Raw genomic sequence first — 18,782 nt, 5'->3', positions numbered from 1 at the left:
TACACAAAGAAAATTAATGTGTCTAAGTTAAGAAGGAGAGTGGTCCAATGAGGAAAAATCTTTGTGTCAAATTTCTCAGATAAGGATTTGGTATCCAAAATATATAGACAACTTAGATACATGTAGATAGATAGATATATCTGTATCAGGTATCCCAAAAGTCTTAGTGGAGTTTTCATCTTTAATAGCTTTGTGCCCTCTTCCTTAAACTTTAATAGCTTAAAACATCACTAAGACTTTTGGGAAACCCTGTATATATAAGATCAAAAGCCATCCCACAATAGATATTTGGGGGGGGGAGCTGAAAGGGAATACTGAGTCATTTTAGCAATGTAAAAACAAAAGATATCAGTAAGAAACTGTTTTTTAAAAAGAAAATAATAGATGAGCGTGCTGGTGGTCAGATGATAGACAAAAAAGATGGGAAAAACTTCTTATAAATGAATAGTATGGCCTTAAAAAGAGGGGAGGGTGTTGATCTAGTGTAGAACCATGGTTTAAGTTTACATAAATATGCTTCATATAGCTCTTTTTTCTGGAAGGCATCCATAATTTTGAGGTATACCTATAACATGTCAGATTAGCTGAAAAAGTAGGAAAAGAACATAGGACTTAGAATCAGAAAATCTAGATTCAAATCCTTCCTCTGCCATGGAACTAGATATGCAACTTTGAGGATGATCTTCCCCCTCCCTGGACCTCCTCAAGCTGAAATGAGGACGTCCTCAAATGAAAAGACTAGGTCATCTTTACAGCCTCATCTAATTCTAACATTTTGTGATTCTAGCTTCCAAAGATCAGTACAATTATTAGGATATCATGGGTATATGTGATTTGGATTTCAGAAGTGTGAATTAAATCAATGTGAGCCAGTGGATGATCTGGAAGTGGAACATAATACTTTGCTTCCTAATGCCATATGCTGACTCCCAATTCAGTGTTCTTTGTGCCCTCTTCTTTTTATCAGCAGGTACACATTAAGGAACAGAAAACAATTTAAATACTACTTAAGATAATAAAAGTAGTCAGAACCCTAGTATATGTTGTTCTTTAAATGGGTATAGAGGCTGATCTGGCTTGATTATAGAATTTTGCCAGTTTCTTAATTTCACTTATTTTAACATTTTTGAAAACTGTTGAATGTTGAGGATTGTGCATAAGTGATTACCTTGCCTTTTATTTTCATCTCAGGACTATGAAGAAGCTGTACTATTGCTGTTAGAAGGAGCTAATTGGGAAGAAGCATTAAGACTGGTAAGAGCATTTTCAGACTGTTGTTTTGATGGATATTGAGTTGATGTAGTGAAAATGGAAAGAAAGTCACCTGAAGTCTTTCATTGGCTGATGGCAAGTAGTGAGCTCATGCTCTTAGTTTGAGGGTTGGAGGAAATATATTTAGATAAGGCTCATATTTTTTGTTCTTTCATTATAAATATGGAAATGAGCTTAGCCCTAATGTAATATATATTTATATTTGGTCTGAAATTAGTAAGCTTTACTTTTCTTAGCTTTTATTGAACCCAGTACTCCAAGCTGTCATTTAGTAATTCACTGGGAAGGATGTTCAGTTTCTAAAATTAGCTATTCCTAAAGAACATTTATTTATCATTAGTGGAGGCCTGTTCACTTTGTTCCTATTATTATTGTTGAGTTTTTGCTTTTAGGTTTACAAATACAACAGACTTGACATCATAGAGACAAATATTAAACCTTCCATTTTAGAAGGTGAGTATTTCGTTTTGTTAAATGGGGACTCATGCTTTACAATGCCTCATTTGAAACAGAGAGGGAGAGACTGAGAGGTCCTGACCATTTTCTTTTCCAGTGTTGTCACACTGGAGAATGAAGCTAGGCAGCACAGCAGATAAAGCACTGGACTTTGAGTCAGGAAGACCCAAGTTCAAGTTCAAATCTGTCCTCAGATGCTTACTAGCTGTGTGACCCTGGGCAAATCACTTAACCCTGTTTGCCTCCTCACAGGGTTGTTATTATGAGAATACAATGAGTTAATATTTGTAAAGTGCTGGGCCAACCTTAAAGTACTATACAGAATGTTTCAAAAGTCTTAGTGTAGTTTTAAGCTATTAGAGCTTAAAGCCATTATTATGTATGCCCGTCTTATAAATCTGATGGCTATTTTTCAATCCCTGTCCTCCTTGACTTCTTTGCATCATTTAGCCTTGTTGGCCCTCCTTGAAGTCTTCTCCTTCCTTGATTTTTTTTTTTTTAGTGAGGCAGTTGGGGTTAAGTGACTTGCCCAGAGTCACCTAGCTAGGAAGTATTATGCATCTGAGGTCGAATTTGAACTCGGGTCCTCCTCACTTAGGGCTGGTGCTCTATCCACTGCACCACCTGGCTGCCCCTACCTTCCTTGATTTTTAAGATATCATACTCTTTAGTTCTCCCACTTTAATGCCTCATTCTTCTGCTCCTTTTGCTGATTTCTCCTCTTGATGCCCTAAGAAAAGTTTTCTCACCAAGATTTGGTCAGGTGATAAAATTAACTCTTTATTTTAATTTCTATATTGACTTTATGCTTTATTAACCATAATGCTGCCTCACAGACTGGAGGTTGGAGTCTCACTTTTCTTTTTTATCCCTACTAAATTGTAAGATAGATATTATATTGGCTAGTGAGAATTTTGCTATCTTGGTTAGAAAACTTTTGAGACCCTTGTTCTTCCTGGGTTTGTTTTTTTTTTTTTATTTTTACTTGTGCCTCTTTGCCTTTAAAACCATTCCAAAACTTTTTTTTCCATCTTACCACTCAGCCCAAAAAAACTACGTGGTATTTATGGACTCTCAGACAGCCATTTTCACCCGCCATAGAAAGCGTTTACTGGTGGTTCGAGAGTTAAAGGAACAAGCACAGCAAGGGAATCTAGGTATGTGCTAAATGATTTAATTCGCATAAGAGTGAGGCACTTCATGGTAATATCAGAAAAATAACTTTAGTTATAGTGAATCTTAGATGGTCTTGTTTAACTTTAAAGTCAACTTTTGTGGCTTTGACTTATTTTCAAATTGTGTATTTTTCCATTTCCTGTCAAGTTTACTGTAGTCATCTTAAATTAAATTAAATTTAAATGTTAAATTAAAATGTTTGGAAGAGAAACTCAGAAGTGAATGAGTGTGTTTGTATGTCTTTAACTATGAATAAAAAAATTTTGTTTATCCCTCTTCTATTACAGATGATGACATGCCAAATGGCCAGGAGTCAGACCTCTTCTCGGAAACTAGCAGTATGAGTGGGAGTGACATGAGTGGCAGATACTCTCATAGTAACTCCAGGATATCTTCGTGTGTATACTGATTATTAAACAACTTACTGTACTGTATTCTTAGCGCTGTGGTCTTCATACTATAAAATGCAAGTGTTTGGTATTTCTAGGACAGAGGTTGCAGCATGCAGTAGTGGAAAGAACCCTGATTTTAGAAGCAGAGAGCCTGGTTCTGCCATTAATTTGCTGCTGGCCTTGGGCAAGTCGCCCATTGCTTCTAGACCTCAGTTTCCTTGTCTGTAAAATAAGATGTTAGGACTAAATGGTATTTAAACTCAATCTGAATAATAATGTGAACTCATTAAGGCAGCTAGGTCTCCTCATACCATATCATCAGTTACTGTCTTGGGATTTCATTTCCTATTAGTTTTTTTCCCCTATATTTAATTGTTTGAAGATAATTTTTTTTGGTGGAGGGAAAAAAGCAAAAATGTAGTTAAGTTAATTCTGCCTTTTTTTCATCTCTCCTGTTATTGATGTCTACCCAAAGATCACTACTTTCCTCTCCCAGGACAGATTAAAAAGCCCTTTAAAAAGTCTTTAGCATTCATTTCAAGCTTCTGTTGGATAAATTAATTCTAATAGTATTTTATGGGAGCTTCATTCGTTTACATTCATCCACGGTTACCTGACCAGTTTGCTTAGTCAATAAATTCTTCTGTGTTCAGAAACTAAAGAAACTGTGTTCCTTTAGTCACTTCTCCCTTGTGGGCCATATTGGAATCATTTTTGTTTGTCTCATCAGAAATTCTTTCTTAAGAGCATCCCATCCCTTTTAAACTAACTTCCCTTGTAGAATCGTAGACCTCAAAATAGGGCCTACCTTTTTTGTGAAATCTGCTCGCCCTGAGCCTAGGATTTGGATTGGACTGTGCCTAATAGCCTCCTTTTATCTATTACAGGTGATATGATCACGTAGCTACTTCTACCCCTAAAGGTTCATCATTTCTAGTTTCAGAACTCCTGATGTGTTTTTGTGTGTGTTCTGTGTATGTTTGTTTGATATTGCCAGCCTAGCTAAATCTGCACATTTGTTCTGTGTCTAAACACAAAGGGATTCTGACTTTACGCTACCTGGAGAGAAGGCAGCAAGGTGCACAGGACATGAGTTTGAATTTGCCCTGCCACATACTCCTTGTGTAATTTTGGGCAAGTCATTAAACTTTTCTTGGCCTCAATTTCGTCATCCCAATGAAGAATCTGAACTAGGTGACTTTAAGGTCTCTTCCAATTCTAAATCTTTAACTCCAAATTTAAGTCTTCTTTAGGCAATTGCTTCTTTAATAGTAGGTCTCAGTCATTTATGGATTGGTCACTACCATCCCACTCAGGTTCTCTGATTCTCCCATGAGAAGTTCTCCTTTTTAAAACTAATTCTCAAATCTAATAGGAGATCTTCCAAGAATCGTCGAAAAGCAGAAAGAAAGAAACACAGCCTGAAAGAGGGGAGTCCACTCGAAGACCTAGCTCTTTTGGAAGCCCTGGGTGAAGTGGTAAACAACATTGAAAAACTGAAAGGTATGTTCTTGATGCTCATGTGCCAAATATGTTGGTTCATGTAGAAACTACTCCTTAGGAGGAAAGCGCTTAGTTTTTTGGACAGACTTACTGACTGACAAGAAATTAGTAATGGGCATAATGTACTAGTCATAAGAAACAGGAGGCATTAAACAAAGAAGGAGTCATGTCTGATGCTGTCATGAAATGGTCCTGCCTTTGGAGTTAACATAGTTCATAAGAAATAAATAAATAATAAAGACTTCACCCTGGATTCCCACAATGAGCAATCAAACCTAAATTCTTAAACACCACTACCGAATTAAAGGAAACCAGTGGAAAGGTAGAGTAACCCACAGTATGACTGTTTTCCATAAAGCAGAACCACTGAACACTGCAGTTTGTTGTTTGGAGGAAAGGGATATGTAAGGATTACAGCTGTAGTGTATGATATTATCCATATTCCTTTTGGAAAAAAAAGCCTATGACCCCTTCAGCATTATTAAAGGGATGAGGATACAGTTGCTTATTCTTAGGCCTTGATGACGTCTCAAATTTATTCTCCCTAGATGAGGTTTATCAGCTTTTAAAAGTACTCTTTCTCTTTGAGTATGATGAACAAGCAAGAGAGTTGCAGAAGATGTTTGAGGATACTCTGCAGCTGATGGAAAGTTCACTCCCAGAAATTTGGACCCCCTCCCGCCAGCAGAATCCAGCTATTCCTGTAAGTTTTCACTAACTTGATTCTCAGAGATTACATAATTCATATATTGCATTGCTTTGGTTTTTTTTTTTAATGTTAATACTATTTATTTAGTTTGGAGAACATTTTAGCATTCTAAACATACAAAAAAAGTCAACAAAATGTTTCAAATATTAGGTACAGAATATGTTTTAACTTCCATTGCTGCATTGTCCCTTTAGTTTTCTAAAAAAGTTCCCATTTTTAAAATGACAGCATTTAACAACCACAACCAAAAAACCATTATTCTTGCCAGCTGGAACCCTACCCCCTTGCCACATGTAAGAATGGCAGCAGACTGCTATTTCACTATATACAAAATGACAACTTTAAGCTAGATGGACAATCATCGTATAAAGCTACTCTAACAGTGCATACTTTGGGCCATGGCACTTAATGAAAGATCCAAATTAATTTTCCCTTTCTAAGGTGTCATAATTCCAAATATTTATGAGAAGAATTTGTCTAGTACATATAAACACACATACACCCACACATATATATGTATATATAAACGCATATATATATACACACATATGTATGTATATATGGTATATGTATACTTACATGTAGATTTATATGGGTATGTGGAGATATGTACATACCCCCTCCCCTCCAGATATACAGAGAGAGTATAAATTTACAACCTGGGATTTCTAACTAATAACCATAATTGCCACACACAAAAGCCTGTAACTTTTTAAAATGTTTTGTTATAGCAACAGCAAAGTGCACAGAGAGAGGAAAACACTAAATTTCCTTTTCATTTTAAAAATGTTTGGAAATATGTACAACTTTGATACAGTTTCACGGTGCACGTAACACTTTTTATATCCATGAGAGATAAACCAGGCAAACTGTCTAGAGCACCTGTTTCCAATTTCAAAAGTTAAATGCTACAAATGCAGTAGACACTGTATCAATAAAGGTGTTTTAGTGTTTCCCCAACTCTATGGTATTTAAGACAAATAATATAGTTTTATTCATCATCATCTTCCTCATCTTCTTCCTCTTCCTCCTCCTCTACTTTTTTCCGGAATGCTTTAGCTGTTCCCTTTGCACTGTCAAACTTTCCTTTGGACTTATAATCAGCAACATCCTTTTCATACTTTTCCTTCAGTTTTGCTGCCTTATTGTTATATCGCTGCTTTTCACTATCACTCAGATTATTCCACCTCTCACCAAGTTTTTTTGCTACATCCCCAATGGATATCCCAGGGTTTGTAGATTTTATCTTGGGGCAAAATTCTGAACAGAATAGGAAGAAACCAGACAGGGGCCTTTTGGGAGCATTAGGATCCTTTTCTTTTTCCCTCCTTTAGCTGGTCCATAATCCTTCATCTCCCTGTCATACCGCAACTTATCAGCCTTTGCCATTTCATCAAACTTGAATTTTTCCTTCCCAGACATATTCTTTCATCTTTCTGAACACTCCTTTGAAAGTTCTGCAGAATTGACAGGAACTTCAGGATTTTTTTTATTATGTTCCTCCCAACATGTTTGTACAAAGAAGCCATAAGCAGACAGTTTGTCTTTTGGGTTCTTTGGGTCACCTTTAGCCATCTCTAGTGTGTAACTGTATTGTTCGCTAGTCTGTGTAACGCGTTGTGCACAACGAGAGACTCCATTGCTTTGTTTTTAAACTTCCATTTTATAAGTAAGGGAACTTATGGTTTGGTTCTTTTCATTGAGTTACCAAAAATAAATTTCCTTGGATTTTTTTTTTTTTTGATTGGTAAACTGACTGGTAAACAACATAAAAATTCAAGAAAATTTAGTTAAGTCAACTCAATAAAAAGGGACAGAATAATGAATTCCCTCACCTATAAAAGGAAGGTTTAAAAATGAACAAAAATGGGATGCATGAACACTGTAATCCCTGAGACTTAAGAACTTTCTGGTTTTCTAATCATTTTGACATATTTTACTTCATTTGATCTTCACATATATACCTTTTGAGGTAGTAAGGTAAGTACCTTACAAATTAGAAAACTGAGCCTGAAAAAAAAAGGTTAAATGATTTGCCAGGAACACATAATGAGTCTTTTATTTTTATTACAAATTTGATGGATATCATCCAGAATATTTCCAAGAAGGAAAAGAAAAAGAAGATTGTATGTAAGTCCAATACTGATCATAGCATTTCACAGACTTGCAGAATTTGAGAGTTGGAAGGGTCCACCTTGTCTCACTCTTACCAAAAGAAGTCCTCACCATAAGCATACCTGATGTGTGATCATCCAGTCCCAGCTTGAAGACCTCCAAGGAAGAGGAACTTACCAACTTTAGAGGCAGCCCATTCTGCCTTTGAACAGTTCTTAAATTATTAGGAAGCTTTTCCTGACATTAAGGTAGAATTTGTCTCTTTGCAACTTCCACCCATTGTCCTTTGGAGCTCAACAGAATAAGTCTAATGCTTCTTCCACATGACAGCCCTTTAGATTTTCTAACAGTTATCACATGCTCCCTGAGTCTTTTTCAGGCTAAAGTTCTCTAGTTCCTTTAATATAGGGGGTCCCAAAAATCTTAGTGCAGTTTTAAGCTAAACTTAGCTTACCGCTAAACTTAAAACTGTACTAAGACTTTTGGGACCCTCTGTAGACAGTATTCTACTTATCAGTGTACTTCAGCTGTAGGGCCCAGAACTGAACCCAGTATTCCAGATGAGGTCTGAAGGCCTCTTGACTTTAGATGCCTTTTAGTGTTGTTTTATTTACATTATTTTTAGTTGTTGGTATGTATTCTCTTGGTTTTCCTTTCTTCATGCTGCATTAGGTCATATAAGCCTTCCCATATGTCTCTCAATTTCTCATACTCATCATTCCATGATGGGAGTGGGGGTATAGGTGGTCCAGACCTATAATGTCTTTGGTAGAGGAGATCAGCAACTGTTCTGCAACTTTTGGTCTTAGGGAACTGCTTGGGGCACTCAAAGGCTAAGCTGTTTGCGTCTGGTCATATAGTAAGGATGTGCCCAAGGTGGATCTTGAACATGGTTTTTCCTTACTCTGAGACCAGCACTTTATCCACTTTGTTATGCTGCCTTACTAGGACATATGACAATCTTTTGGGATTCAGTTTGGGTTTTTATTTGCTTGCTGCTGGGTTTCAGCTCATATACTTAAATTTCTTTTCTTTTCTTATGCTCTTGTTCATATATTTGAATACCTACTTATACTTGTCACCTAATGAAAGTCAAAATTATATATTTTTTAAAGTGATCATCTTCATTGAGATTGTAACTTTTTGGGTAAATAAATTGTCTAGAAGTTTATAATGTCTCTTTTTTTCTCCGGAACAGTCATCGTCCTCACAGACACCAAATCTATGCAACTTTAGGGAAAATGACAGAACACTTTTTTTTTTGTTATAAGCTCTAATGTAGCATCAATTAGTAAATTCCCAGCAAATTTTTTTTGAATGCATGTATACATATATAACAGGGTTCAGATCCTCAAAATCAAAGCTTTTTCTTCTAGTAATGAAGAATTGAAAGAGCTAAATAAAGCCATTCATAGGAGTTCACACATTCTTGTTCCTCTGAGAATTGTGTGGCTGTGCTCTCAAAGTGCCTTGGAAAAGCCCTGTCCTCATTCATCTGGCAGATCCTTTGAATGCTATAAACAATTTGCACCCACAAGAAAAAAATTATTCTTGAATGTGCTGCCAATAATATTTGTGTTTTCTACTTAGGTTATGGGTCCCAATTCAACTGCAAACAGCATCATGGCTTCTTATCGACAACAAAAGGCTTCAGCTCCTGTATTCCAGGGTTAGTTTTTCAAAGAAATATGAATATGTTAGTAAGCTGAAGAAAAAATTTTATATCATTCCAACTTTCTAGTCACTGTTTCCATAAGTTCTTGGCTTTAGATTGATAGGAATATGTTTAGCATTCAAATCAAATTCCCTTGTAGCAAACTTGAGGATCATTAAGAGTATCCAAATTCCTTGATTATATTAGAATTTGATTGTATTAAATTTGATAGAGTTTTAGAATTGTAAACTATCATCTGAAAATCTCTTGTTAAATCAAGATTTTACCTGGAATCTGATTAAGGTGGTGGCAGTGACTCTAGGATCTTGTTGTTGCCTCCTGAAGTTGGATACAGTGACATGAGGGAACTGAAAAAATGATCATAGCAGGTCATTGGGAAAAGGACAAAATCTCAACCTCCGTATCAAGTTGCATTTCTTAGTGTTGAACCTCTTAAATGAATGTTGTCTTTCCATTATGTGTATGTAAAGGAAGTACTGTGTAGTTCCCAAGAGCATCAAGTATGATCATTTCTGATAATAGACAAAAAAAAGTAAGGTCAGAATCATTTGTTTCCTTGGAATCATTTGTTTCCTTGGTTCCTGTTAACAGTTTATCAGCCAGATATTGAAATGTGGGATTTCCAGGGTCTTAGAATCCACAGGTTCATTTCATTTTAGCATATAATTTTTGCTTCTCCCTTTAAAGCTAGATGTTATCTTTCTTTGTATCATTCAGATTTTTCTGTTTTCTTTCCCCTTTTTTCAGGTGCAGAACTTTTTATACCTCCGAAGATCAATAAAACTATCCAGTGGAAACTCAGCCTTCTAGAGTAATTCTGTGCCATTTGGAGGTGTTCTGATGGTGAATAGTATTATTTTAAACTCATCTCAGTGTTTTTCCATCCCTACTTTGAGGTCCTAGTATCTGAACCTTGGAGAATATAAGAGGAACATCCTCTGAAATTACTATTGCTTTTTGGGTCAGACCTTGGCTAACACCTTAAAATAATTTTTTTCAGAGTACTCGTCTCTTCATTGTCTTATGCTATACTCAGTATGAAAGAGACTTCAGTCTGTATACAGTATCAAGTTACAAGTACCTTATTCATGGTGTTTTTAAAAGTTAGTGAGTCCTGTTTAGTGCAGGAGTCAGGACTGCTTCTCTTTTCACCACATGGCAAATCACTTGGTCTTTGTGCCTCATTTCCCCATCTTTAAAATGAAAATGATTCCTGGTTTCTACCTCACAAGAGTATTCTGAGGGCAAATGACATCGTACCCATAACATGCTTAAAGTTCTTGGTGAAAGACAGACTATATGAAAAATAAGCTATTAGTAGTTGTACCACCTGAAGAGTTGTGAAAATTGATGATTTATATGTCTTTTTCCAAGTTAACTAAAGCATAATAAAAAGTTTTATGGTTCCATTGAATTTTTAAACTCTCCTATTTATCAGTTTTCACTTAGTTGGCAGTTGTTACTTTCATAAAAATTACAGGTTATACCTTAACAAATCATAAGCTTCCAGGTGTTGAGTTTTTACCTCCGATAGTCGGTTTGTACATGTGGACTATTATATTGCCTTGATACTTACTGCTAATGAGATAGCAATGTTAGAAGATGGATTCAAATTGAAATGCCTGTAAAATACTGTTACATTCACAACAGAATTTAGCAGAGTGCCTACATAGCATATGTATAATGTAATAACCACTCCTGATTCTCCAAAGACTGTTTGCTTTTATTGAGATGTCTTATGTAGAATCTCAGATACTATTTTGTTTTAATGGTGTTCTGATTTCCATTCCATTCTTTTTGACAAATAGCAGATTTTTCAGGATGATTTTCTTCCCTGTTTTGAGGAAAGAAGTTGGAATTAAAAGGCAGATTGGGTGTGGGAATACAAATGTTGAGCTTGCCAGTCTAGTTTATTCTGATTACCATTTCATGGCTGTTAAGTCTTGTCCGAAACCTTCCATAAGCTGGCTTTTATATGAAATAAAGCCCCAAAACAACTCATATGTAGAAACCACCAAGAAATTCTATTTCTATTACTCTGGATAGATATAGAATACTAATATGAGAATTTTTACATCCTTGCTTGTCATTGGTAACTTTCTGATGAATCTCTAGTCAGATTTGTCATATTTGATATTGCTTTAAGCAAATTATAAAAAGCAAAGTTTTAGCTTGGAATAGGAATAAAATATTTGCAGAATTTTGCTTCCTGTAAGACCTGTAACAAGTAGGACCACACTGCTTAAGAGTTGAATCAGATTAGAGTCTGGGCTCTGATAATTTGACATTAAATAAGCGTTTATTAAGCACATATTATCTTTGAGGCTTTGGAAAAATGTATCCAAAAATTAAAAATAGTTCCTACTCTTGAGGAGTTTATATTTTACTAGAATCCCAAAGGAGTTCTTTTATTGCCCGGAGCATTAGTAAGAATTCAAGATCTCTTTAGAACGCTAAGACTACATCATTTGAAGAATGGCTGAACAAATTGTGATTCATGATGTAATGGAATATTATTGTGATATGAAGAATAGAGACTCCTGGAGGAAAAGGCGAAGTAAGCTAAACGAGGGAAAAATGTATATGCACAATGATTCCAACAGTGAAAAATGGAAAGAATAAAAAAAATCTGTTATTATAATGAGCAAACTTGTACCTGAAAGAGATATGAAAATGTACCCCCCCCCCCCTTTGGAGAGGAGATCATAGATGTGGAACACTGCATGTACTGTGGAGGTGAGAGATATAGTGAGAAATTAAAGTGATGTAAAAATAAAAGATGTCAATAAAAATGTTTAAGTTGAATCAAAAAAATTCAAAAATAAAATATATATATGTACACACACACACATATATATACACACACATACACATACATGCGTAATCAATTTACAATGATCCTTTTCTGAAGAATATACTAACATAGTACCTAAGTGAATTGCCCTACCTGCATGAGGCCTTTCCCTGCCTTGCCAGTACCACCACCACTGCCATCACATTCCCTTCATCCTGCCCTCCCTCCAAAAAAAAAAAAAATTCCTTATATTTAGGATATAAGCTCCTTGAGGGTATTTTTGTATTTTTAGCCTGGCACATACTAGACACTTAAATACTTCTTGATTGGTTGAATGAATATAAGCAAATGGGAAGAGATCGACTAGGGTGAGGCATGTTGAGTTTTTTATCACCCAACCAGCCCAGGTAAGAAGCTTTCAAGTATAGCAGTGACTCCCTATTGCCTACTAAATACAGCGTTCGAGTCCTTCCATAATCTTGCTCCAAACTCTCTTTCTTACTTTCTCTAATACTATTTCTCATCATGTACTTTGTACTTCAGCCAAACTGGATCCCTCTTTCTTTTCCAAATGGATCCCATACTTCCTCATGTGCCTTTGTTCATATTTCCCTAAACCTGCTCCTCTGTTATCACACACACGAGTACACACACTTTTCATCCTATTTCTGATATATTGCCCTCCTTCAAGAGAGTAAAATGCTAACCTTCCCATGAAGCCTTCCCTAATCTCTCCTAATTTGAAACGGGTTTTCCCTCATCTCAACACTTTGCATTCCTCTTAGCATTTATCATATTCTAGTTTTAGATATATGTATCTGTATACGTTTCATTACTGCTACTAGAATGTAAATTCTTGGAGAGCATGAGGAACGTGGCTTGCTTATTTTTGCATTTCTAGAGCCTACTACAGTACATTGCGCATGTGGATGTTTAATAAATATTTGTTGAATTCATTTACCTTGTGAAAGATCAGTGAAACCAGGAAAAAAATGTGCAAAGTGACATCTCTTAATTTAGGATCATTATCTATGTGTATTGTACAAACCAAGAAAGGTCCCACAGGAGGTAATGTTCGAGGCAATGTCCATTGAACAAGTCATAATACCAGGATACAAAGGCAAGACTAAAATATTCCCTGCCTTCCAACAGCTCACATCCTGTCTGAGGAGAAAACATGTATGTAAATGAGCATATACAAGATATATACAAAATTCAAGGTGATTTTGCAAGGGTGGGCACTAGGATCTGAGAGGATCCGGAACAGCTTCATCTAAAAGGTATTATTTGAGTGAGCTTTGAAAGAAACAGGATTTTATGAGGTAAGAGGAGGGAGAACCTTTCAGCCATGAGGGATGGCCAGAGGTACAGAGAGGAAAGATGTGTTGTAAGGAATAGCACGGATAGTTTGGCTATATCATAGAGTACAGAAGGAAGTAAAGTATAATTAACCTAAAAAGGTAGGTTGGAGCCAGGAGTTTATATTTGATCCTAGAGCCAATAGGGAGCTTCCAGAGTTTACTGAGTGGGACAGCAGACTCCTGCTTGTAGAAAGTCCTTTCGGCATCTCAGAGGTGATTGGACTAGAATTGGAAAAGGCCACACAAGGAGAATAATTAGGCTGCTACTGCAACAATATAGGTGAGAGAGAGTGAGGCTTTGAACTGGAGAACAATAGCAGTGTGCCTAGAGAAAAGGGAATGAAGTAAAACCAAGATGTGGCAACTGATTAGATATGTGGAGTACACAAGAGGGAAGAACTGAGGATAGTACCAAGGTAGTAAACCTGGGTGATTGTGGTCATGCTCTTAGCAGAAGTAAGGAAATAATAGAGAAGGGAAAAGATGAGATTAGCACTGCAGATGGTAACCCATCCATGCCTACTCATCCTATGTGTCAACTGTTCACTAACTCGGGCTGCCAGCAACCTGAGGGCTCCTGCCACAGCCATGAGATGCTTTGGGAGCAGGGTGTGAATACATTAGATGAGAAAGAATTTTCCCAGTGGCAATTATACGGTAGATGTGGGTGCCTGGGTCAGTATTAAGTTGTAAACACCTGAGGAATTGATACTTGGCACTGGAAGGGGTAGGTAAGGAGTTTGCACAATGGTGAGAATAGAGGAGTGGTAGATGATAATGAGTGAAGATAATAATGGTGGTGTGCTGGAAACAAGCATTCAGTTGACTATCATAGGAAGAGTGGGATACCACTCATTTTCTCGTTCTCCAGTTGGCTTGTCATGAACCATCCTCCCATTAACTGCTTTGGGGGGTAGTGGCCCCCACTTTGGAAACCACTGCTGTAGATGATCCTGAGCAGTAGCAAACTGCTCTATATGATTCATTTTCGCCAGGAGTACCCTGAATCCCAGATATGTGAGAGGCAGAGCCAGAAGTTTATTCCACACAGGTCTAGATTTCTGTTAGAGTTAATGAATTTGTCCTTTGAAGGGCGGGGAGGGGAGAGAAGAGAGAAGGGTTACAATCAAAGGGATTCTAGACCAAGGATGATTTGGCTCTAGAGTAACCCAGCCTAGGTGATGTTTACTCCCGCAATGCTTCACCACCCTGGAACTCCTAAGAACATTTCCAGACTTGGGTGGAAAATGCACAGTAGAAGAAAATGCTCTAGTTTTTGGCCTTCTACTTCCACAACAGCACTAGTACAATTATTTCTGTGCATATCATCTCCCTAAATGGGCTCAAGGTGCCACGAATGCAAGGCCTATGCTGCCATAGCACTTAGCCAGCACCTTAGCATATCCACAGCAGGCATTCACCTAGGCGTCACAGAATTTTAAATCTAAAAGATGCCTTATAAGTCCAACAGTCTAATTGCAGATAACAAAAATGGAAGCCTAGAGAGAATATAACTTGCCCATGGTTAGGTAAGCTTTTTGAAGGTGGCAGGGATGTTGTCATATGCAAAATCAAAGATCACAAAGTTAGAACTAGAGGGACTTTAGAAGTTGTCCACTCTGGCCCTGTCTCAATTTCCAGAAGAGAGAATTGAAACTCAGAAACATTGAGTGACTCGTCCAAGGTTTCACAGATAGAAACCCGACTAAAGCTAGCACTCTTTCCACTGTATCACACTGTCTCACCCATGGTACCTTACACAAAGATATTTAGTATATATGTATGGAATAAATTAATGAATAAATGTCAGATCTAGGACTAGAAGATAACTCGAGACCATCTAATCCAACTAATTTTGCAAATAAGGAAACAGGCCCAGGGAGTGTAAGTGACTCACCTAAGGTTCTGACAAAGGGACTTTTCCCACCATCAGAACTTTGTGTCTTGACTGTCTGGGGAAATGGGAATGATTAGGTCTGTGACCCATCTGGGTGTTGACTATGCAGCCCTTAGCACAGTGCCTGGCATACAATAGTTGCTTAATGAATGCTAGTTGATTATATACTTCTTTGTATGGTTGACCTATTCCTATAATCAACCTGCTTGACAAATATAACCTGCTCTAGCCCCAGTTTGGAAAGGTATAAAATAATTCACACCTACAATTTTTTAAGTTTATGCTCTACTGACAGGCCAAATTCTAAGAATAATTTCATATTTATTTGATATATGTGGCCCTGGGTGGAAAATTCTAATGTAAATTTGCATTTCTCTATGAATGGCCTAGCAGAGGTTTGTGAACCTGTGGTCCAAGTTGCTTTTACTTAATTACTGATTTCCTTATTTATGTCTGTACCTTACTGAACCTTGCTTGCCCACTTCCAAGAGAGCATACATACAAATGATTGGCCTCTTCTTATTATCTTAAACATTTCTCTTCTTGGATAATTTTACCCCAATTTTGAGGAGAAAATATGCATTTTTGTGTCTCACCTGGTAAGCTATAGTCACCGTTATGACTAATGGACCTTCTTACTTCCCCCAAATATATAAATATAAAATTGCACTAAGCACTGCATGTAAGTAAATAAACTAGACTCTTTTTCCTCTAAAGGAAAAATAAGTCTTTTAGGTTAAACAATATAGTATATGCCTTTAAACTTCCCTCCTCCCCCTACCCTTTCATTTTGGCAAATACCTAAGTCAGATGACATATTTGTGATGTCTGCCATTCCTGTGAAATCAAGCAACAGAAGATCATTTACACTGTGAATTGGAACATGGTAATTATTGAATAGAACATGAGTTATGATATTTTAGATATGTCTTGGGCCACTGTCCTGAGAGGTAGCAGTTAATTGAGTTATGAGTACATGTTCCAGCAGGCATGCTTTGGCTTCAGAAACATCTCCTGTATAAGAAGAAAGGCCCATGTTCCTGGTATTCTGACCGCTGGACCCAGAGTGACTGAAATCCTTGGAGTGAGGCCAAGATTGACCCTCCAGTCCACACTGAAGAATCCCTTTCAGGTAACACATTCACAGTAGGTGTGTCATTTGGGCATATCTTAGACAGCTCCTTCTGCAAACGGACAGGAAAGCCGTTCAACATGGTGCTGCCCCCACACAACAAAATGGTGTTCATGAGGTCCCTTTTGAGGGCAATGTCACACTTGTTGAGGCAGGTCATAGTCTGGGTATGAAGGCCCAGTTGCATGGATTTGATAAGGGAAGGCTTGAAGAACATCTCAGAACACAGGAAACGTTCTTGGCCAATAGTAATCTGTTCTCCATCTGGAAGCCGGTATTTAATCATGTCATCTTTGATGTGGGAACTCCCTTGGATGGGATCGGGAGCCATAAAGCAGCATTTCTTCTTGATGTCTTCTACAATGTCTGTTTGGTCTTCTGTAAAGTGCTTCCCAGATTGATTCATTAGTGTCATTAGATAGGCAGTAAGGTCAGAGCCAGCGTAGTCTAGCCTACCTGTGATGCTTGGCAAAGGATATCCCTCAAAGATTGGGACCACATAGGAAACACCATGGCCAACTTCTACTACCAGACCTGACGTCTTTCCGTAAGAGTACATGGACAGTCGAGATTGATAGGCTATGTGCATTGCTGGAGTGTTGAAGGTTTCAAAGAGCATCTCTGCATACTTCTCCCTGTTGGTATAGGGACCCAGGGGAGGGTCTGACACTAAAACAGCATGTTCCTCTGTAGGGATCCTCATCTCGTGCAGAAAAAGATATTCCCAGATATCCTGCACTGCGTCCCAATCCACGATGATACCGTGTCTCAGGGGATTGACTAATTTAAGGCGGATATCAGGGCACAGGAGCTCACGTCCAATAAAGGTTTCTTTTCGGTTGTCTCCAGTTTTAGCGGTCTCCATATAAGGTTTCCCTACCATAGATGAAATCATATGGCTCGGCCTTGGCTCTCCAGCATAGCCACATTTACAGTAGCCCGTGCCGATGTCAACAACCACTGCTCTAGTTTTCTTCACTCTCTTTGGTTTCTCCTTAACTAATGTAGAAAGGGCATTTTCTTCAGGTTTCTTCTTCTTATTGATAAGCAGTGCCTTTTTTGCAGGACCTTCTGTCAAGGAGGCAACCTGGAAAGACTCAGGTTCCTTTGAAAATTGTTCAGTTGCTTTAACAAGTAGAGCTCTCTTTGCTGGGCCTTCCCCTATAGTCGCTACCTGTGGAGCCCATGTCTGTGTGAATGCCATTTTTTTTCCCCTCCTCTCATGGATGACTCTTTTCTTAGGCTCTATTGGCGTAATATAGAGGAAGAGGCCAAAATCAAAATGGTGACTTCAGAATCTTCCTGACAATGACATCACTGATTATGACAGAAGGCAACTGTTGGTAGGGCCTGGTGGAATAATGGTTTTCAGTGACTGAGAAGTTTTGTCTGCTGTAGGATAAATCTTGGATAAAAAAAGTAGGTCATTTTTGTGTGCTCTTTTCCTAGGGCTTCCTACTTAAAATCACTCAAACCTTTGGCTTTCCTTTCTATACCACTTGCCATAAAACACTATGTGGGTGATTTCTTTTTCCTTATCTCTGCCTCTCAGTGGTTCTCGGGTCTTACAGTGGGGAAAATCATCATGGGCCATCCTATTTCACCTGTTCCCACTTACCATGACTCCTCTCAAATATGTGTGTGTATGTGTATAATACACACACACACATACACGCACATACACACATATATCCCTGAGAAAATGAGGCCAAATGATATTTTTAAATTAAATATCATAAAAATAATTCATGCTAGAAAAAAAGTATATTCCTTTTTTTCTATCATAACTGCTGAAGGAGACTTGCTTGCTAGTCAATGAAAGTCTCTCAAGTTACTCTAAGAACTACTTCTTAGTAACTAAGCTTCCTGGAACCTCTTCTCTACCCCATTCCCTTACTAGCAACCTTAGACACCATTACCCTGTGGGACTAAAAGTGTTACCTGGGTTATGGTCCTATTCAGCCTTTCAACTCTGCAAAGCTAGAGTGGCGATACAGCTTCTTAAAGTAATGTTAGACAGGCTGTATTATAAACAAATATAAAACTAACAAAAAAAAGAAGTTCTTTAAGATTATTTTTGTTTATAACAGAGAAGCTTATGTATTTTCTGTTTTTCTTATCTTAAAGGAAGAAAAGGGAATGGGCCTGTGGGTTTAATTGGTTAAGGAAATACTGTATGAGGAAATTCCCTCTATCTAGTCATATTAGTACTTTCTCTGCAACTTATAGTTTTAGAGCAAGCTGTTCCCAAACTTTTTGGTCTCGGGACTCTTACACTCTCAAAAACTCAGTACCACAAA

General features: G+C 37.5%; 2 protein-coding genes and 1 pseudogene across 2 annotated transcripts in view; 1 reads left to right on the top strand and 2 right to left on the bottom strand.

Moving 5' to 3' along the window:
* LOC114025758 (elongator complex protein 1-like) overlaps positions 1-10,712 on the top strand; it is a 67,870-nt gene extending 57,158 nt beyond the window's left edge. Inside the window, exons 30-37 of the mRNA XM_027839249.1 lie at positions 1,192-1,254; positions 1,665-1,725; positions 2,772-2,885; positions 3,192-3,300; positions 4,672-4,799; positions 5,348-5,502; positions 9,214-9,292; positions 10,046-10,712. Coding sequence (XP_027695050.1) covers positions 1,192-1,254; positions 1,665-1,725; positions 2,772-2,885; positions 3,192-3,300; positions 4,672-4,799; positions 5,348-5,502; positions 9,214-9,292; positions 10,046-10,113 — 777 coding nt within the window. The 3' untranslated portion in view covers positions 10,114-10,712. The remainder of the gene's footprint in view (positions 1-1,191; positions 1,255-1,664; positions 1,726-2,771; positions 2,886-3,191; positions 3,301-4,671; positions 4,800-5,347; positions 5,503-9,213; positions 9,293-10,045) is intronic.
* LOC114025759 lies at positions 6,500-7,162 on the bottom strand (annotated as a pseudogene).
* A 5,639-nt stretch (positions 10,713-16,351) lies between the features above and the next one.
* On the bottom strand, positions 16,352-17,797 carry LOC114025558 (actin-like protein 7A). Its single transcript, XM_027839020.1, is given in 1 exon segment — positions 16,352-17,797. A coding segment is annotated over 1 exon segment (1,446 nt).
* Between the last annotated feature and the right edge of the window lie 985 nt (positions 17,798-18,782).

Source organism: Vombatus ursinus, unplaced genomic scaffold, assembly GCF_900497805.2.
Source record: "Vombatus ursinus unplaced genomic scaffold, bare-nosed wombat genome assembly UNPS02014832.1, whole genome shotgun sequence".
Classification (NCBI taxonomy): Eukaryota; Metazoa; Chordata; class Mammalia; order Diprotodontia; family Vombatidae; genus Vombatus; species Vombatus ursinus.
Note: the sequence above shows the minus strand (reverse complement) of the source record. Positions and strands in the feature narration are given on the sequence as shown.